This window comes from Cupressus sempervirens, chromosome 11 (assembly GCF_028749045.1).
Source record: "Cupressus sempervirens isolate cs-2001-9-10 chromosome 11, ASM2874904v1, whole genome shotgun sequence".
NCBI classification, from domain to species: Eukaryota; Viridiplantae; Streptophyta; class Pinopsida; order Cupressales; family Cupressaceae; genus Cupressus; species Cupressus sempervirens.
In genome coordinates, this window is record NC_143128.1 from 755649376 (window position 1) to 755671719 (window position 22344).

Consider the following 22344-nt stretch of genomic DNA (forward strand, 5'->3'; position numbering starts at 1 on the left):
CAAACCCAACTACTTCAATCTGCATTACTGTAAGTAACAACTGTCTCCTACTTAGTGCATCTGCAACCTTGTTAGATTTTCCACTTCTATGCTTCAACACAAATGTATAGCTCTGCAAGAACTCTACCCACTTCATATGCCTCTGATTCAATTTACCTTGGCTATTTAGGTACTGTAATGCATGATGATCAGTATACAAAACAAATTCCTTTGGCAATAAATAATGCCTTTTCTTTAAGGCCTGAACTATTGCATAGAACTCTTGATCATAAACAGAATACTTCTTCTTTGCATCATTCAATTTTTCACTAAAATATGCAATAGGCTTACTTTCTTGGCTTAATACAGCCCCAATAGCATTGCCACTGGCATCACAATCCACCTGGAAAACCTTTCTAAAATCTGGAAGTGCCAACACAGGCTGTTCTGTTACCTTCTTCTTCAGCAATTCAAAACTTCTCGCAGCTGCTACAGTCCATTTGAACTCTTTTCTATCCCCTCTTATTGTATCAGTTAGGGGTGCACATATGCCACTGAAATTCTTAATAGACTTCCTGTAAAAACTAACCAGACCATGAAATGATCTTACCTCAGTAGCAGACCTTGGAGTAGGCCATTCCAAGATGGCTTTTACCTTCTCCGGATCCATTTTGAGACCTTCGGGTGATATAACAAACCCCAAATAGACTAACTCCCTTTTTGCAAAGTTACACTTCTTTAGATTAATTAACAGTTTCTCTTCCCTTAGCCTTTCAAGGACACTACGAATATGCAATAAATGTTCTTCCAAAGTCTTGCTGAAAATTAAAATATCATCCAAATAGACAATAACAAATTTTCCTAAGAACTTCTTAAGTACCTCATTCATGAGCCGCATGAAGGTGCTTGGGGCGTTCGTCAGTCCAAAGGGCATGACTAACCACTCATAAAGACCCTACTTGGTTTTGAAGGCTGTTTTCCACTCATCTCCTTCTCGAATCCGTATCTGGTGATAACCACTCTTCAGATCTATCTTTGTGAAGTACTGAGCTCCACTCAAGCAGTCCATAATATCATCCATCCTTGGCAAAGGAAATCGGTACTTGATGGTGATCCTATTTATAGTTCGAGAATCTGTACACATCCTCCACTCTCCATCCTTCTTTGGTGCGAGTACTTCAGGTACTGCACATGGACTCAGGCTCTCTCGAATCAAGTCCTTCCTCAACAGCTCCTGAACTTGTCTATTTAGCTCCTCTGTTTCAGTAGGAGTCATCCTGTGAGCAACCTTGTTAGGAAAACTAGCTCCTGGAATCAGATCTATCTGATGACTGATTTGCCTTACTGGTGGCAATCCATCTGGAACATTATCAGAGATAATATCTCCAAACTCCCCTAGTAAATCTGAAACTTCAACTGGTATTTCACTACTACCTTCTTTATCTTTCCTAGGAATCAAAGCATAGCACATATGCTGATGTTTCATGCCATCTAAAAACTTCCTTCCATCAACAAGACAAATCCTAGCACTGCTACATACCTTTTCACCTTCCTTTTTCATGGGCTTCAATTTGTGGCGAACTCCATCCTTTGTCAGAGAGTATGTGTTTGCATGTCCATCATGCACTGCATGTCTATCAAACTGCCATGGTCTACCCAACAATAGATGGTAAACATCCATCGAAATAACATCACAGAGAACTTCATCATGGTAACTCCCTATTTTGAATTTTACTAAACATTGTTCACTTACCAGGACCTTGTGATCATCTTTTACCCAAGCAATCCGATAGGGCTGGGGATGTTTCTCCCTCTTCAGCTTTAGCTTAGAGACCATCTCTTCTGATACCAAGTTATCAGTGCTACCACCATCAATGATCACATCACAACATTTATCCTCACACTTGCATCTGGTACGGAACAAACTCCTCCGTTGCCCTGGTTCAATCTCACCACTTAGTAGGACCCTTTCATTTACCAAGGTCTCTCCTCTTTCTGCATCCTCTGAATGTGATGATTGTGCATCCTCATCCACATGAGCAACCCTAGCTTGGCCCTCAACTCTCCTATCTGTCCTTCCTTGTCGTTGAGGGCATTCAAAGGCACGATGACCTTCTTCATTGCAATGGAAACAGGTACCACGGAAGCCTCCTCTTCCTTGTCCACGTCCTCTACCTCTTCCTCTCTGATTTCCAAAGTCTTGATCATGAGAGCGGTTGAAACCCTCATTCCTCTGGTTCCTGCTAGTACCCACATCTTCATTTTTCTTTTGGGTTTCATTGCAGCCTCCAGATGATCTACCGCTTCCCCTTCCTCCTTGACCACGCCCTCTTTGTCTTCCTTCAAACCTTTTATTCAGCTTCTCTTCAACTTGTAGGGCAAACTGGTATGCCTCTTCAACACTGGACATTCTTACCAGACTTAATTCCTCCTGGATGCTAGGTCGCAACCCACTGATATAACGAGCAACCTTCTCCTTAGTTGCTTCTGCATGTCCCGCTCTAATCAAGAGTCGGTAAAATTCCTCTGTATATTCTTGGACTGATCTTTCTGCTTGCTTTAACCCATGCATCTTCTTAAACAAATCAATGAACTGCTTCTTTAATTTGTCCACCATGCGATCCCATCTTGTGATCTTCTCCTTTCCTCTTCTGTTTCTTTCCAATTGGACCTCTTGCCACCAGATTTTGGCATGGCCTTTCAGTTTGGCCTTTGCAAACTTAACCCTATCAGGGTCCCTGATATCCTCATACTCAAAGTATTCTTCCAGTTCATTGATCCAATCGATCAACTCATCTGGTTTCAGATTTCCTGAAAATACACCCACTTCAATTGTGGGTCTTTTCCCAAACTTAGTAATGGCCCTAAAAAGCCTTTCCTCTGCATGATTCAGAACTTCCCCGTCAAATTCCTCTTCTGGTCCAATTACTTCTTCTTCATTGTCATCCTCACTGTTGTCACCTGCGGCAACATTTGCTCCTCTACGAAGCTCCTCTTGCAATGCCTACACCTGCCTTTGGAGGGCTCTAACCTCCTCAGGATTAATAGCTCTAGCCCTTCCACCACGCTCTCTTCGTGGAGGCATCTTCTTAACTCAAACCCACAACCACACAATCCTGGTGCAAACTGCCTCACAGTCGGCGTTCTGTCTACACACTCAGGAAAACTTGCTCCGATACCACTTGATGGGAACACAACCCAAGAACAAAATAGACACAACAGAAAAGGGAAATTGTATTAACTGAGAAAATAAGCTAGTACAAACAGTATAGAGAAAAATAAACTTCAAAACATGCCCTAAGGGCTTACAATAGCATAAATCTGGAGATAATTTCTCCTTTCAGTACCTCCTCTCAAACTCCACTCCGAACTGCCTTTTATAATGCCAGAAATCTCCTTAAATAGATCCCAAAGGGTTAAGGACTAGGAGTACATTCTAGAAAGTGCTAGTAGGCATCCACCGACCAAATAGAAGGTTCCGGAAGTTGCGTTAGAAGTCGGTGCAAATATAGAAGAATCCAAAAATAGTAGTCGAACTTTCGGGAGGCATAACTTTTGAACCGTAGCTCCGATTGACGAACCGTTTACATTTTCGGAAAGCTCTCGAAGCGCTCTATAGCCCTATGGACAAGCTTTGCTCGTCCCCCATTTTTCAGCCCTTTTCGAGGTCATTTAATGCCCCTAACCTGACTTTGAAGCATTCTTAGGAGGTCTCCAAAACCTAAAAAATTGCAATAACTTTCAAACCGTGGGGCCTTTTGACCTGATTCTTTTTCTGGAATGCTCTAAATCACAATTACATTCATCTGGCCAATTCACACCTTCTAGGTCACCAAAATGATGGCCAAATTGCATGCTCCTATTTTTTCGGGATTTTCTAGCACACTGATAGTTGAACTGTGAGAGTTGGAACCTTTATTTGACCCAAATGGGTATCCAAAAATGTAAAGATATGAAACAGAAACTAAGTCTAAGTACATTTTTTTTGGGTGACACAGGATTGCCCTTATACCTCTGGATGCTCCTGCATCAGAAGGACACCATTAGTTGTCGAAATGGCAATAATGGGGTATAAACTATTGAATACTATTATTGATGAAGGATCTGGTGTAAATGTCTTATCTGAGGAACATGGAAGGCAATAGGGAAACCCACACTTTGGCCACCCACATTCCAACTGGTGGGTGCGGATCAACAAAGAATCAAGCCAATAGGAACCCTGATGGGGCAAAAGGTGGTAATCAACACACAACAGTTCCTTTTGGATTTGCTAGTGATCAACCTAGAAAAGAAAGGGTACAATGCGTTGTTGGGAAAAGGATGGCTAGTCACAACAAAGGCCATCCATAATTGGAAGAGAAATAACTTGTCCATAGAGGTGGACGACAAAAAGTACACAATAGACCTAAGGAACCAATCAATGAGTCAGGACTTAGCATTGGATTCTAAGTCAGAGGGTGAAGATAGAGAAAGGGTGGACCCAGATGAGGAAGGAGTGCTTCGGCTAGGGGAATGCTCGGAAGATGAGACAAGCTCTCTTAATGGCCTGTTCCACTGGCAGATGGGGGACTATGAAGTATTTCAGCCAATGTAACATGTTGCAAATCCAAGAAGCCGAATCAGAGGAAGGATATCTGGAGGGCTATAAGGAATACATGGAGTGTGCAGATGAGCACATACATTTGAGGAAAAAGTAGAATACAAGTAGGCCAAGCTCCAGACTATTAACCTTGGTCAAAAGGATCAACGCAAAGATATTCTTATAGGGGATGATTGGGATCTAGTCTTGAAAGCGACAGTGTTCAAAATTTTCTTGGAGTATAAGGACATTTTTGCTTGGACGTACAAGGACTTTAAAGGAGTACCGCTAGAGTTATGTGTCCATTGGATACCACTGGTACCAGAGCACGACCAATACACAAACAACAATATCGAATGAATAAGAACTATACAGCTAAAGTTCAAGAAGAAATTACAAAAATGCTTGAGGTCGGGACAATACTCAACGTACAAACTAGTGAGTGGGTATCTCCTATAGTCATATAATTGAAGAAGGATAGTAACCAAATCCGGATATGTGTTGACCTCAGATGGTCAAACGCGGTAAATATAAAAGATCCTTTTCCAATTCCCTTTATGAATAGCATCTTAGAAGAGGTAGCCGGTCATGAAATGTATTCCTTCATGGATGGATTTTTAGGATATAATTAGATCAATATTGTTGAGGAGTATAAGCTAAAGACTACATTTATCGTTGAAGATGAGGTATATGCCTATAACAGAATGTCGTTTGGGTTGTGCAATGCACCAACCACATTTCAAAGAATCATATTGCATATCTTTGATAGTATGTCGATAGGGAATTTGAGAGCCTTTTTGGACGATTGGTCTGTCTATAGTGGAAAGGAGAATCATCTCAAAGTTATTAGTGAATGCACGGATTGATGCTGAAGAACAAGGTTGGCCTTGAACCCAAAGAAATGCAGATTTAGAGTCCCACAAGTCAAGCTTTTTGGTCATATAGTATGCAAGAAAGGATTGAAAACATATCCCGACAAGATCAAGGTCATTCTAGATATGGAAGCTCCATTGGATGTAATTGGTGTCAAGTCCTTCTTGGGACATGTAGGGTACTACTGGAGGTTTATAAAAAGATTTGCAGAAGTATCTCTACCCTTAGAGAAACTAATTAGGAAAGCAGAACGATTTTGTTGGGGACAAGAACACGAAGAGGCTTTTTAGTAGCTGAAAAAGAGGCTGGTAGGTGCTTTGATTCTCATATACCCTAACTGGAGCAAAGAATTCCATGTCTACGTTGATGCTTCTAACAATGTAATAGGGGCCACTTTGACACAATCTAGGAAGGAAGGGTTGGACCATCCAGTGTATTTTGCAAACAGGCTATTGTTAAAAGCAGAGCATAACTATAGTGCCACGGAAAGGGAAGCATTAGGTATGGTCTATGCAGTTTAGAAATTTAGACATTACTTATTAGCTACTCCTTCAAATTTTTTGTTGACCATCAAACACTAATGTATTTGGTAAACAAGCCTGTGATTCAAGGGAGAGTAAGTAGATGGCTAACCCTTTTGCAAAAAATTGCTTCTAAGATCATAGTGTGACCAGGAAAAAGTGATATAATTGCAGATCAATTATCTAGAATTAAGTCAGGAGAAGCCTTTGGCAGTGGAGTGAGCAAAGATTTTCCAGACATCACAACAACTTTGAGATATTTTGTAATGGGCACCCTAGAAATGTCTATAAACTAAACCAACTGCTGATAGGAATTTAATCAAATTATTTGCATCCAACCCTTTATTTCTTTGTTAAATGTTTAAATCCCTTTATGGCTCTTGAAGCAAAATGTTTGTTTGTTTTTATGTCTTTGCATAGATTTGAAATCACATAATGAACAAGAAGGAATTTATAATAATATTCAAACTGAAGATTGAACTACTGCTGAAAAAATATTATTTTTCAAACTAATAAAATCAAATACATAGCAAGCTTTTCAACTCACTAATTACTCCAACATTATAACATAATGTTCCAGTAATGACTTACCCATCTTGTTGCTACAGTAGTATGAATAGTGCCATGCTACAGTGATGTGAATAGTGTCACGCTACAGTAACTTGAATAGTGTTGTGCTACAGTAATGTGAATAGTACCACGCTATAGTGCTGCTACAGTATAATCTGTCTTCAATCAGTCCAAGATCCTCATAAAATCATCCCTTCAAAATGGGATAAGCATCAGACAAGAAGCAAGAATGATATGGACAAACACCCAATCTGCCTGTAGTTGGAAATGCGCCCAATCTGCCTATTAATGAAGTTGATAGCAATGAATTCCAAAGTTCAAACTCCAAGGGAATGACGTCTAGAATGTCAAAAGAGAGGATAGACGTGATCTAATGCCAAGAACGGATTTGCAACTCACACATCAATTTTCTTCTTATATTCAACTCGCCGAATGAAGCCACTAACACTCTCTTTTATTCGTTCTCCAAGGGTTGATTCAACTCGCATGAGCAATATGGGATAAAAGATACACAATATAAAACATATTAAAATATTCACTCATTTCTCCCTTTAGGCGCCTGTTTTGATTTGCACACATTCCCATAAAATTTAATATTAAATTAACACTTAAATATTTTACAACTAAATTAAATGTTACTTTAATAATACTTCAGGCATAAAAATATAGTAGCTATCGGACTCTGAACAACATGACTGATAGCTCGTCGGAAAGCTCTCATTGAGGAGTATCAAATCCAATCTCTAAAATTAGCTTGGCCTGTGTCCTACCGACTTACTAAAAATAGTAAGTATGCCTGAGACTGAGTAAATCAACTCTGTTTTGGCCCAAATTGGAGATGACTAGGCCAAAACACTCTAGGATCCCTTTAAACCTTTCATTAGCCCTCGGGACCATATAGAACTAGGTTAACACACACACTTGGTCAACTAATAAAGTGGGGACATTATAGTCTGCCCCCTTTGAAATTGCTTGTCCTCAAGCAATCTCCGTCCAACCTATTGAATAACTTGCTCACTCTCCCATGTAGCATCCTCCTCCAACAGTTCTTTCCATCTAATGAAATACTTCTTCACTATGTTGGTTCCGAGTTTCCTCTCTCGGTTGTCCAGAATAGCCTCAGGTACTAACACGAGCTTCCCCTCCTCATCCAAAGGGGGTAAGTTTGTAGATGGAACTACACTCTGACCAATGGCTTTTTTAAGCTTCAACACATGAAATACATTATGCACCCGACTGCCCTCTAGAAGCTCAATCACATAGGAAACTTCGCCCACTCTGCGAATCACCCTGTAGGGCCCAGAAAATTTAGGTTTCAACTTGTCTACTTCACTCCTCTTAAACGATGATTGCCTATATGGCTATAGCCATAAATACACTATATCCCCTACCTCGAAACTGCGGTTTACTCTATGCTGATCAGTATACAACTTCTGCTGATTTTGAGCCTATTGTATGTTCTCCTTGAGTGCTCTTACGATATCCTGACTATCCTACAACAGGTCTTTGGCTTTCGGGGCTTGGTTGTTCCCTAAAACTAAATCCATGAAGCTTGGTGCTTCATACCCATACAATGTCATAAATGGAGTCAGCCTGATGGTCATGTGATATGTGGTATTGTAACAGTACTCCCCCATGTGTAACCACTTGACCCATGCTCTTTGCTGCGCAATTACATGATTCCGCAAATAGCCTTCCTTCCATTTGTTGTCGGTAGAAACTGTGTAGCCGACGGGCTCATGTTGTCGGTAAAGATTTTGTAGCCAACAGGTAGATTAGTATTATTATGTAGCTGACGGACCCTTTCGGGAAGGTTCGGTGGGAAGTATTTATACCTCGTCTAGGATCATTGTAAATCATCTTATCTTATGCTCTGTATGTAATCTTTTGGCATATGCAAATAATAGGAGTACTGCTATTGCTGTTCTGGTTCATTGTCTGTGTGCATTAGTGAATTAATCTATGCAGTAAATATTTGGCGCCGTTGCCCTATGAACCTGGAAGGAGGGAGGAATGAAGCTTAATGCCAAATCAACTTAACAAGGATCGAAATAAGATAAAGAGAAAAGATGGAATACGTATTGTGCAAGAAAATTTAATTTTGGCACAACAAGCAGATGCAGGAGGTTTCAGAAGACTGCCAACGGGCATCGAGGCGCTCAGGAATTGTTGGAGGAGACTCGACAGCGGGTGGAATTGGTGGAAGAAGCAAGGGAGGAATTTTTGAACCTGTATTCGCCGAGGCAAGAGAATCCAGACGGAAGAGAATCGACTCGCACGGCTCAGAGTGCCGAGGGAGCACGAGTGTGGAGTGAACTCTTCGTCCTCGATAGACTTTCGTAACAGGAATACCCTTCTTCACCATAGAACACAACTGTTAGAGATAAGACAACTATTGGGGAGACCACCAGTGTAGGAGTGCAGATCGTCGGTGTGGGAGTGCAGAGCGCCGGTGTGAGAGTACAGATCGTTGGTGTGGGAGTGTAGATTGCCTGTGTGGGAGTGCAAAGCCACGGTGTGGGAGTGTAAAGAGCTGGTGTGGGAGTGGACAACGCTAGTGGTGTAGGACCAAACAACGCCCGTGCACAAAATCCAGTAGCGATGGCAGGACCAAAAGAAAAGCTACCAAAGTTTGATGGCGATGGTACGACCGATCCGGTCCGACACTGTAAAACATGTGAAACGATTTGGAGGGCAAATGGCATAACAGATATGAATGGGTCCGACAATTTCCAGCAACCCTACGGGGTGTTGCAATTGACTTGTTCGCCGATGCAGATCCCCAAAAGTTAACCACTTGGGACAACCTTAAGAAGGAGTTTACTGCCGAATTTCAACTGCTCCGCGACAACAATGAGATCGTAGCCGAGATATACAACACAAAACAAGGGAAGAATGAAATAGTTCAAGTCTACGCCAAGAAATTAAAAGACTTGATAAATAAAATGGAGAATAAGCCAGCTGATGGGCTGCAGAAAAGATGGTTCAGTGAAGGCCTATGCCTGAAGTTGTGGAAGAAAATGAAGATTGTGCCACCATTGCCATACACTGAAGCATACAATCGAGCAATGAACTTGGAAAGTGAGCAAAAAACAAAGAAGAAAAAGAAGAGTAGTTCATTCGACTTAGATGATGATGTGTCCTCGGGAGAAGATAGCAGTGATGATGAAAGCAACAGCAAGAAGGTCCGAGCCCTCCAGAAGGACATGATTTGTATGATGAAGGAATTTAAGAACATGCAGAAAGAATCGAAGGGAAGTGACCTATGGTGTACGGAGTGTAAGAAAAAAGGTCACACAAAGGGCTCCAGTCCAAAAAACCAGTTTTGTGAACACATGCAAACAACATGCAAGCACATGCAACCTTAAAAAAGTAGAGACCTAGAAAATTTGAAGGGTGACCCATAAGAGAGCTCAAAAAACCAAAGAAACGTGAATCGGAATCGGCAAGGCCGAATCGAATCGTGAATCGGCAATGAATCGGCAATGAATTGGCGATGTATCGGCAAATTTGAAAAAACCCTTTAAATTTAAAGATTTTAACAATTTAAAACTTATTTCATGCACCCTTTATTGAATATAACTTAAGCACACTATAACATCATCAAATAGAAGTTAAAACTTAACATACATAAACATGAAACATAAAATCCATCACATACGTAACTATGTTATCTAAGATTCTAAAATGTAAATTGTAGGCTAGCTGAAGTAAATAGAAATCAAATGATCATAATGATTTAAATCATAGAATGTATGTAAGACGATCCATAAGACATCAAATCATAAATTTATGTAAGAATCTAAGATGAAGATCCATGAAAGTTTGAAACTTTGAAACATATGTCTATCAATGATTCAGTATCAATATCTGTAAACAAAATATAAAAACAAGGCTCCAGCTCAAGCCTCAGGCTCATAGTCATCATCATCCTCAACATCATCCTCAAGCTCGGCTACAACCTCAGCCTCAGCCTCTGAGTATCCAGTCTGCCTAGTAGCAAGGCGTCTAATGTAGGTCCTAGAGGACTGTCGAGCCATATCTCCCGCATATAAGATGGGCTCATGAATGTCGCTAGGGCTTGTGTCTGTGCGTGCACGTGTGCGTCTACCAATGCCTGAAGAACGTGCTCTAGCTGCCTCAGCCTCTATATCCACCTGGTCAATCCACGCACGGTCTTCCTCAGTGAAGATTGGATCTACAACCTCTGTGAGCCACTCTGATTCTGGATCAATCTCCTCCAGAATGATCAGAGAGGAGTCAGTGCCCAAAATCTGTCTGATCCTAAGACGGAGGTTGTAATGAACGAAGACAAGATCATTCAACCTCTGCACTGTCAACCTGTTTCTCCTCTTCGAGTGGATGTGCTCGAACATGGACCAACTGCGCTCACATCCAGAAGCGCTGCTTGGCTGACTCAGAATACGAATGGCAATTTTTTGAAGTTTTGGGGTTGTGGCCTCAAACATTTGCCACCATCTATCTGAAATAAGGGAAAATAAAAATAATTAGTCTCATTTACAAATTACAAATTACAAGTTAACTCTAAAATTACATAATCAACTTTAAGTTTAGAATCCAGATTCATGAACATTGAATATATTATTTAATTTTTACCTGGCTGTATTGTTTCCCGAGCATCTATGGCTACCCTGCTAGAGAAAAGTGGCCCTTCTTTATTATTGAACTTATCAAGCTCAATAATTGCAGCACTGCTATCCTCATCAGTACTCAACCTCTGGATCACTGTATATAATCCGGTGAGAACCTCCTGATCCGCCTTGAAGTCAGGACGAAAACGAAATGCCGAATTCAAAAAGTAAGATGCTGCATGGATGGGTCTGTGGAGCTGATTCTGCCATCTCCTATCAATGATGTCCCAAATAGGGGCATACTTCTCCTGCACTCCTGCATACTGAGCTCTAATGGCCTCCTTGGCCCTATACATGCCCTCATATATGTAGCCCATAGAGGGCTTCTCCCCATCAGCAATTCGTAGGAGAGATACAAGAGGCTTAGTGGCCTACATATAAAGTAAAACAAAAATTTGAGTCAAAACTTAAACATAGAATAATTCAATAATATAAGGTAAAACTAAATCATTAAACAATTAGCATAGTAAACTGTAAAATATTAAATGTTAAATTGCAATAAAATTACCTTAAGTATTTCTCTAGCAGGTTTCCAAAAACTATCATCATCAAATATGCAATCCACCACATCTATCCCTGCAGTGGTCGTAGCATAGGAAGATGAAATCCACTCCCGCCCAACAAACATGCTCCTCAAATCATCCCTTGATGTCAACAAGGACTGCAAGGTGATGAAATTCGAGGCAAACCTCGTGATCCTTGGACGAGCTAACTCTTTGTCTCCTGTGTACTTCCTCATTGTGCTAAGGACAAATGAATGATTATAAATAAACTTACATATGTTTTTTGCCCTTTCCACACATGACTTGACCCACTCAAGTTTGCCAATTTCCTCCAACATGAGGTCAAGGCAGTGTGCTGCACAAGGGGACCAAAATATGGTGGGGTGCCTCTCCATCAAAAGTTTGCCTACAACAATTTTAAGATAATTAGAAATTCAAATTTCAAACATGTTAGAACTTAGGAAACTTAGAAATTCTAAGTTAGAATTAGAAAAAGTTCAAAATTCAAATAAATTTATTTTCAAAACTTAAAAAGTTAAAAGTTTACCTGCAGCAACATAACTTGCTGCATTATCCGTCACCACTTGCACCACATGTTGTTCCCCCACCTCTGCTATAACTTCCTCAATAACCTCACATAAGTATGTGGCGTTTTTTACATGAGCAGAACATCAATGGATTTGAGGAACATGATATATCCTACAAGTAACAAAACAACGAATTATAATTACTATTAGCAATCAACAAATCAAAATTTGAAATATTCAATCACGATTCAAAATTATGTATGTAGGAAAGTAGAATGATCAATCACCTCCACAGGATACAAGAAAATTGAGGAGTGTTCTTCCCCTCCTATTTGTCCAACCATCAGTCATGATGGTGCAACCCTTTTCGATCCACTCCTTTCGGTTGTCCTCAAGCTCATGCCTCATATCCTCAACCATTTCCTCCAGGAGGTATCCACTCAACTCAGCCTCAGTTGGGGCTTTAAACCCCGGACCACAAATGGTAACTGCATGTATCATGTTCTGCCAATAAGGAGTCCTGTCACAAATAGATAATGATATTGATTAGAAATTTAGATGTCAAAAACTAAAATCATAAAACAAGTAGATATAATTAAAGTTTTACTTTTACTTTTAACTTTAATTTTGAAGATAACAAAGAAAAAAGAATCAATTACCTGGCTGCAATAAATGGAATGTTGCAAAAGTACCAGAATTTGCAAATCTCTTTTCTGGCAGCATCATGAATCTCCTTGTTGAAACCCATGCCCTCAAGCGTGGGTTGGGAGCCAGGAGTAGTGCGGGGCACAAAGTAACTATCCATTCTGCTTTTCCGCACTCTAGGCCGCAATAGGTTGGTGTTGGACTCTGTCTCAGTATGAGACCGACTACCACTAACACTCACATGAGCACTAGCACTAGGATGAAAAGGAGGCCTAGAAGAACCCTCCCCAACACAACCTACGGATGCGGAAGCTGATGCAGATGCACTTGCAGATGTAGATGCGGTTGCGGATGTGGGAGCACGGGAGCCAATACCTCTTAACCCTTCAAGTTGCATTTTCTTAGTCAACTTGTCTTGTTCAATTTTTTCTAATGCCACTAAACAAGAGCGTTTTGCCTCAACGGTTTGTTGAGTGCAAACTGTGACATCATGGCCAGGTATGCCAGCAATGTGGTATTTCAATCTATAGATACCTCCCGAATTTATTTTTTCTTTGCAAAATATACATTTTGTTTGATATTTGGTTCTCCCAGGAAACTCTTCATTATATTTCCAGCATTCATCTTTTTTACCCATTGTGGAAATTGGAAAATGAAAGCAAAGGGCTGCTGCAATAAAAAAATTCATGTAAAAAATCAAAGTTTGCAACTAATAAACAAAAACTACAAAACAACAAACCCTAGTTTGCAATTTAGTAAAACTAAAAATAAAAAACATTCAAGATTTGCAAATGAACACTAAAAAAATTTAACAAAAAATGCATACTACACTAACATGCAAAAAAAAAACCAACACTTACCTCTTGCAAATGAGTTGAGGAGTGTTGATATTGACTCCTTAATGCTCCCAATGCAATTTATGGCCTCCCCAAATGGACTTCTGATCTCTTTGGTGCTCTTCCTTCTTGCCGGTTGGAAACCTATGGATTCTCTTTTCTCTTCTTCTCTCTCACTCTTCCTCTCTTCTACTCATACTAAGCAAATAGAAGGCTCTTTAGGGTTATAACAAAGAGGAAAGTCAACTTAGAAAGCAAATAAAACATGTGTTTTTTTTTAAAAATTGAACTTTCTATCCTTGCTGCCGCGGCCGATTTCTCTAGATTAACGATGGCGATTTTGGCGATTTTTGCCATGAATCGCTGATTTTGGCGATTCAGGCGATTCACAAGAAAAAATCGCCACCAGCGATTTCCGATTCCAAAAAAATCGGGAGCCATGAATCTTATCGCGATTTCGGCGATTTCGGCGATTTCATGGCGATTTTTGGAACTATGCAAAAAACCCATAAAGAATATGTCAGTTTCTAGATTGGCTGGCTAAAAAATTGAGACAAAAATTGAAGCACCCAGAAAAAACAGATGATAACCCAGTTGAGATCTCAAAAAACCCATCAAGAATCTAAGAATTTTTTTGATCATGTACAAAAAATTAGGGTTTTGAACCAAAACGACCCTTGTACAAAAAAAAACAAGAAATGGCAGAAATGTGTAGAAAAAACAGATGGATCTGGACAAAAATGGGTTGCAGAACCGAACCAAAAGTTAGTGGATTCAGATCTCTCAAAATGGAAACCCTAGTTGGGTTATAGAGAGTTGGAAGCAAATATGCATGCAAATAATTTAAAAAATAAAAGATAGATAATTTCAACCAAGAAATTATAATTATTTTCGAAAAAATTTAGAGTATTGGCTCTGATACCATATTATGAAGTAATTGAAAAATATTTGCTTGTTATTAACACTTATCAAGAGATCAATTTATACAAGAGACTAAACAATGGTTCCTTAAGAAACAATTGTAAAGAATAGAAACATAAAACTAAATATTAGAAACATTCTAATATTTAGAGAAGATTACAATAGATAACCATTAGACACTAAACAGAGATAGTAGAAGCTATCTATTATCGTAATAAAAAGATGTTGCATGATGTATACAATGGGCACACCGATGATTAGCCCGAATTGAGCCCTGTCATGTTGTATGTAGAATCAACAATTATTGGAGCTGAAAAACTTGTTTCCCTCCCCAATGCATTGGTACAATTTTAGCCATCCCAAATTGCTATACTAATCTAATTCCTTCTATAATAATAGGTGGATAGGCCCGATCTACCATGTTTGAATTCGGAACATGGTGGAACTGATCTTTCTTTTCTCCAGGAGAAAGCTAGAAAGATGGAATAGAAGGAACACAATGCAATGAGTAGAGTGCCCATCCCATTTTGTAGTCATTTATTCATATATTATCATGACAACAAACCAGTAAGGCACACACTGCTTGAGTTTGATGTGCAAAAATCTCCTATCGCTAGACGCCCTTCAATTTATTGTTGAGCTTGAATTTTGCAAGGTATTTTAGAAACCTCTAGGATTGCTATAAAAGATTAGTTTATGGTTCATTTGAGTCAAGTTTTGTTATTTTCTCTTCTGGAATTTGGGAAACTTCTTGGAGCTTAAAATCCTAGAACAAAAACCCTATGGGGTTGTTAGTTCCGATAGTTTAACTATTTGCCCTAGCCAGTTGTTGGAGGTTTCACCCAAAAATCTCATTATGTATTCAACATGCAAAGCCCAAGAAATTTGTAAAGTCTCTTGTAGAGACAAATTTACAGAATATGGAGGCTTATTGATATCTTGGTGTTGCTTTTTATTTTTTAATATTATATTAGATGCTTTAGAGGATAATAATACATGTTGGAATCAATGTGGTGAAGACTTGCTTGATAATATTTAATGCACACAAATAAAAAGTGGGTACTACTCAAAGGGTATAATGCAGATCATGTGATGCAAAGGGTAAGGTGTTTGATCCAAACACAACCTAGATTTCAACCACCATACAAGATCACTCTTGGACTCCTATCACCAGATCTATACACTAGGTCTAACCTAAGAATGGACTTGTCTATGGTCCCTTCCAATTGAACGCTTCCAAGAAAATGCAATCTTTACATGGTGAGTCTCACTACTCACTCTTCTAGGCTTTACTATCTAGGTTCAACTAAACATTCTGTTCCTTAGCATTTCAGGATCTTCGTCTATTCAAGACAACTGTAGGTCAAAGACATCTTCAACACCCTCCTAGTAACACAACAACACCAACTTGACCCTTTGAATGGCCCTTTTGTCCCAACTAGTAATTCCTCCATTTAGGCCTAGTAGAGACCTAGTAGTAATTAGGCCTCTAGATCGGGTATTTTGGATTTAATTGAAAATTGTTCCAAAATAACCTCTAAACAAACCATAGACTTAGATACCCTTTTCAAAGTACTGTGAGATTACAAACTCTTGGCTTCTAACTCCACCAAGAAACCACCTTTTTACCAAACCCTCTTTTTAGTGCTTCTAGGCCTAATTACTTACTCTCACCAAGGATAAGTATGGAAAGTTGGAAACCCATCAATCCAACTTTGTCAATACTCCCAAAGGGTTTGTTATGTTCCCAAACAGTAAAATTCCTCACAGGTTGGGCACTAGCATTCATCTAACTCTTCTGTTCGCACCCATTCCTTCTCACAACAACTAGTCACATGAGGATGCCTAGCCATCAATTCCTTCTAAACACCATGGAATCTTTGTGTGCCATGCTAACAACCGAAAAACATAAAATGCATAAGGCAATCCTCCATTTCGCCAAGAACGAGGGTTTTCCCACAGTGAAATCAAGAGGAATTACCCATTTTTCCTAGAAGCCCTAAGTTTGAGGGTTTTAGGATCTATGGTCACAAAAATGTATGGACCTTCCACTGTACAATAAATCAGTACTTCAAACCCAAACCATAAGAAAGGAATTTCTATGCTCTACACATTAGAATGAAATTTTGTACTTTCTCAATCAATAAAAGTTTGCACAGATCTCTGCAATGGTGAATTTACACAGGAAAAATCAATGTTTGCACACAAAAACTCCTTCCAATTATTCTTTCCCCTCTGAAACTACATGTGGATGCCCATATAGGTGTGGGATATCAGTTCCTACCCAACTCCAACCGACACAAAAGAAATTTTAAGCCAATGACCATTGGGGAGCCAAATTTTACTGCTTCGCTAAGTACAAAGTGACAGACTTGCGAAATAGTGCAGCTTCACTATTTTGCAAGAAGCTTATACTCTTACTTTCAGAATGGCGACACATCCAGATTTCGCAGTTTTACAAAGTATAAATTGATAGACTTGCGAAATAAACTTTCACTATTTCGCAATAGCCTATAGTCTTGAAATGGCGGCAAGATACTTAGAACATTTTTACAAGTGGCCAATGGCCTTAAACGACATTATTACAATATGAATATATAATATAAGCATCATCATATCTCCATTAGGACCAAAACAAGGTCTTTAGAGATGTTTCCAGATTTAATTATCTTTCAAGATTTTTTAGGCCTTGCCACTTTTGGATGCCTTTTCATGTTTTTCAAACTACTTTTTTTAGAGATAGTTATGGATGCCCATTTTCTTCTTTTCTTACATAGTACTCATCTATGCACATCACCATAAATAGTAAGTTTGTTTAACTGTGAAATTAGGAAAAATTGGGTCTTATTAAAAATAGACATCTTTGAAAAATAGGAAACCCTAAAAAATAGGAAATACTTCAAAACTCAAAATGTAATGGACACCCAGGAATGCCCAAAAGCTGAACCAAGGCTGAAATTATATTAATGCTGAGAATGCTGCAATCAATTACAAAGAGATGTATTCCAAAGGCCAAACCCTAAGGGAATGACGTCTAGAATGTTACAACAGAGAAAGAATGTCCTCTATTGCCAAAAAGGGAGTGTGATTCAGACATCCAAGCTCTTATCAAATGCAAGTCATAATCATCCGATGCTCAGCAATGAGACTTTCAGCCCTATTTATCTTTTTCTTCATCCTTCTAGAAGGAACTAAAACATTAATTAATTGCAAGAGCTAGAAGTTTCCTCCTTCCAATAATTAATGCATACCATAGAAATTCCTCCCTGACAATAATTAATTAAATCACGAGAGGCTTCCGTCCTTCCAATAATTAATACAAACCCTAGAAGCTATTAATACAAAGTCACCTTTTAATTTTAATTGAATGACTTTAATTTTTCTTATCCTCCACTTAGACTTTGGAGAACGTGAAGGCCAAAAGATGGGATCATTACAAATCCGCCCTCCTTGAAATTGCTTGTCCTCAAGCAATTAAGTAACATAATGAACTCCAACCTCCACCTGGATCCCAATATGTGATATCTATATGGAAGTTAAACCAACTGCAAACCCGCATCATCAAGACCAACCCCTGTAGCCTAGCATTCAAAACTTGTGCTGATGAAGTCAGAATATCACCATAAGGCAACTCCATAGAAGATCTATAAAACGTCTTCTTCCCTGTATCCATCCACATAATATATATTGGACTAGAATATTATCACCATTATGCATTGAAAAAGATGTAGCTATAGGTGAACCATATGTACTCATGCTAATTGTATCAACAATAGGTGTTGTCGCATCAAAATATATGGACATAGGAACAACATTAACTGCTGCAACAAAAAATTGAACCGAATTTGTAGTTGATGAAAACTCATAATCATCAACATGTGTGGCTTCATTAGAAAATACATCAACCACTGCATTTATACCATTAAACTCCTCATTGGATGGTTCAACTAACACAGAAGTGGCTGCTGATATGGTAGTATCCTCATGTTCTCCTAATCCCACTATTACTGTAGCACCATCTCCTGACAAAGTTTCATATGTGGTCTCTTGACTTTGCGGCTGATCACATGTTTCTACTGATTTCACTGAAACACCCATATCACCAACATCATAGCTGGCTGGCTCTATACGTGTTTCGATCCCACCTGAGGAATCAACTACCTTCTGTTCTGGAGCAACATACAAATCGTCAATGTTGATGCCTATCTGTCTAGCCATAAGCTGCAACATCATATCCATTCGCCTATTTTGCTCCTGTTGCATCCTATTCTGCTCCTGTTGCATACGTTGCCCCTTCTCTAATGTACCCAATAACTGTCTGAACATCACATCTTGATCTGGACTAATATACATTTTTTTCAAACACTTTTCCCTTTATCCGGTATCTATATGATCTCTACAAGATGGCAGGACTTATTGCTCTGATACCACTGTAATGGACACCCAAGAATGCCCAAAAGCTGAACCAAGGCTGAAATTATATTAATGCTGAGAATGCTGCAATCAATTACAAAGAGATGTATTCCAAAGGCCAAACCCTAAGGGAATGACGTCTAGAATGTTACAATAGAGAATGAACGTCCTCTATTGCCAAAAAGGCAGTGTGATTCACACATCCAAGCTCTTATCAAATGCAAGTCATAATCATCCGATGCTCAGCAATGAGACTTTCAGCCCTATTTATCCTTTTCTTCATCCTTCTGGAAGGAGCTAAAACATTAATTAATTGCAAGAGCTAGAAGCTTCCTCCTTCCAATAATTAATGCATACTCTAGAAATTCCTCGCTGGCAATAATTAATTAAATCACGAGAGGCTTCCGTCCTTCCAATAATTAATACAAACCCTAGAAGCTATTAATACAGTCACCTTTTAATTTTAATTGAATGACTTTAATTTTTCTTATCCTCCACTTAGACTTTGGAGAACGTGAAGGCCAAAAGATGGGATCATTACACAAAACAAAGCCAAATTGAAACCCAATAAAACATACTAAAAATATAAATGCCTTGGAGAATGGAACGCATCCAAATGACTCAAAATTTCACTAGTTCCTTTTTGAAAGGATTTTCAACTCAACAATTTATCCAAATTCTTAGTACTTAATCAGGGAAGCCTTCAAAACCAAAATGCTAAAAGGAAAGAAACTGTTGGAGTAAAAAATTAATTATTAATTCTATACTTAAGCTTACTTAGGTTAATGCATTTATTTAATATTTAGTACTTAATGCATTTAGTGATGAGTTGTTGACAACATGGGAGTTTGTTCCCTTCTAGCATGTTCCACCTTTTTGTGGAAGTGTGCTTAGTTGTCAACTTTATCTTCTACCTCCTTCCAGCTTGTTGTACAAGCTTCAATGAGGCCTTTATATTTGGGCTCTCTCATTGTATCTCACATTGCATTCCATTGTAAATACAATTTCATTGTTTTGCATTATTTCTCTCTCATGTCCATTTATAATTTTTCCAAGCTCCACCTCTTCCTTCTTGGTTTCCCTTCGACAGGTTATTTTGCATGTAGGTTATCTTGGCGATTGCGGAGTTGGATTTCATCAACTCCTACATGGTATCAAAGCCTCCCTGCTCCTGCTTCATTGAAGGTTTTTTGAAGCTGCAATTTGGAGACACAAACCCTAGTTTGTATATTTTTCTTCAATCCGGGGGAAGAGCATTTTTTCGAAGCACTTTGGTCCCAAACGGACATTGTCATTGGATCCGGAAGGCTGTTTGCAATCAAGATTCGTATAAAACTTTTTGATTTTGGAGACAGGGCACCGTACGGATGATTTTTTGGTGAAATTTAAAAAAAATAAATTTTTTGGGCGGCGATCACCGTGCCATCGGTGCTCAGCCCATGGGCCACCGCAGTCGGCTAAGCAGCCATAGGACCGCATAGCCCTACTGCCACCCGTCTGCCTCCTCTGTTTAGTGCTCCACCGGCGGCGAGACTCCTTTTTGCCGCTCTACCTAGGTTCTAAAACCGTTTGCTGCCCAAAGCTCCGCCTGCTTGCTCAGCCTGCCACTTGGTGGATATTAGCACAGTCAGCGCATCATTACGTGTGACACGTGGCACTTTGCCACGTGGCCCCTGCAACATGGCACCTTTTTTTGCCGCGACAGTTGCCAAGCCGTCAATTTTTTTATGTGAAATGCTAATGTCAGCACTGCATCAGCAGGCCTTTTGCACCTCTCTAGGGTCCTTTTTGACTTACTTGCGGTTTTTTGGCCATAATTTGAGCATACAGAGGTGTTTTTTTGATTCGAAAGAAGCATCAGAAAGCTGGTTCTGAGACGGAGACATTGGTGTAGGTATTTTCAAGTTGTGATGCAATTTTGTTACCCGTTTTTCCAGTTGAAGTCCAAAGTTTTGTTTTTGACTCCAGCAAGCTTTTCTATCATGTTTTCGGCATTTTTTCTCTATGGTGGATATCTTGGGCGTTTCAGGTCTGAGGATTGTTTTCCTGGCATGGTTTCTTTTGTTTTCGGCTGTACTATCTTTTGTATCAGCTTTTTTCCTGTTCTGATCATTGTAGACATCATTTGTAAGAACTTTTATGTATACACACTAAGATAAAGTGCCACGTTTGCATTTCAGGTTCATGAACATTGTTTTGAGACAGTTGTCCTTGCACTATTTTTATAAAGCACCATGGGGGGGATAGTTGTTTGCTGTTTTAGGCCTTCTTCCTTTTGTTTCCCCATGCAGCATCGGTGTGACTGTGTCTTTATAGGTGTTTGTACCTCTTCCTCTCTCGTCGTTCTTGGTTCTGTCTGCAGGGGATTTTGGCCCACCTTCTCAGTTGCTTGTCATCTCACCTTGTCTATATTAATGGGGGGTTATGTTGTTGTTCTAATGCATCCTTGGTTTGATGGTTCGATAGTGTGAGCTATGTATTCAGTGGTTGATCCTATATACGAGGCGATTGCAGTGGCTGGCTACCTATGCATTTCGGTGAGATGGATCATCTACCATATAGACATGCTCGGTTTGTGCCTTTTTCCATGGACGTTCTTCAAATCAACAGTTTCTTTCTGATGGCAGACTTTGTGTCACGCCCAATCTACGAGGGCAAAAACACACAATTTTTTTTTTTTTAATAATTAAATCGCTCTAAGTTTTGCAATGATTGATTACAGTTTAAGTAAAGGTTCTCTACATCATCTTAGTTTAAAACTCTTGTGGAGGAATGCATCGTCAGGATTTTGAAGTTCTTCGTTATTAGATTGAAATCAATGTTTACTAAATTCGTTATTACATTGCTTAAACAATCAAGTGAAAATTATTTTAATAACCATCCAAATGAAATTGGGTTTAGATTAATCGGAAAATCCAAATCAATAAACCCGATTTTAATCCTATATCAAATAGCCAATTAACCTTTCATACTTTATCTACTTAGAACGAACTAAAACAATTCTAATAATTAAAACCAAAACATTAATCTCAAACTTAAATTAAAGGTTACTAATGTGAATTATACACTAGTCATAAATTTAATTTACTAACAACTAACTAATTAAACTAACTAACAAAATCTAAATTTGATCTAACCATATACAAAATGAGTGTCTAATCTTAATTAGAACTTAACTTTACAATTAAAACTATCTAATTAAACCATGAAATTAAACTAATATTACAAAAGAAATATAAATATAAAATTTAAACAAATAAATTAACAATTTACAATTTAAACTAAATAAAACTAACTACAAAAACAACTAACTAAATAAAACTAT

At 38.9% G+C, this 22344-nt stretch overlaps 2 protein-coding genes across 9 annotated transcripts in view; one reads left to right on the forward strand and one right to left on the reverse strand.

The window, feature by feature from the left end:
• The window catches only part of PIP5K9 (phosphatidyl inositol monophosphate 5 kinase), a 217899-nt gene that overhangs the window by 140511 nt on the left and 55044 nt on the right, over nucleotides 1–22344 (forward strand). The window lies entirely within an intron of this gene.
• LOC149531800 (uncharacterized) lies at nucleotides 11643–12328 on the reverse strand. Its single transcript, XM_089811040.1, has 2 exons — nucleotides 12225–12328; nucleotides 11643–12083 (listed from the first exon to the last, which is right to left on the reverse strand). The coding sequence occupies exon 2, from the start codon at nucleotides 12070–12072 to the stop codon at nucleotides 11656–11658; it is 417 nt and encodes a 138-aa protein (XP_089667166.1). The 5' UTR covers nucleotides 12073–12083; nucleotides 12225–12328; the 3' UTR covers nucleotides 11643–11655.

Coding starts and splice junctions, on each gene's coding strand:
- LOC149531800 (XM_089811040.1), bottom strand. CDS start 12,072: ATGGAGAGGCACCCCACCATATTTTGGTCCCCTTGTGCAGCACACTGC.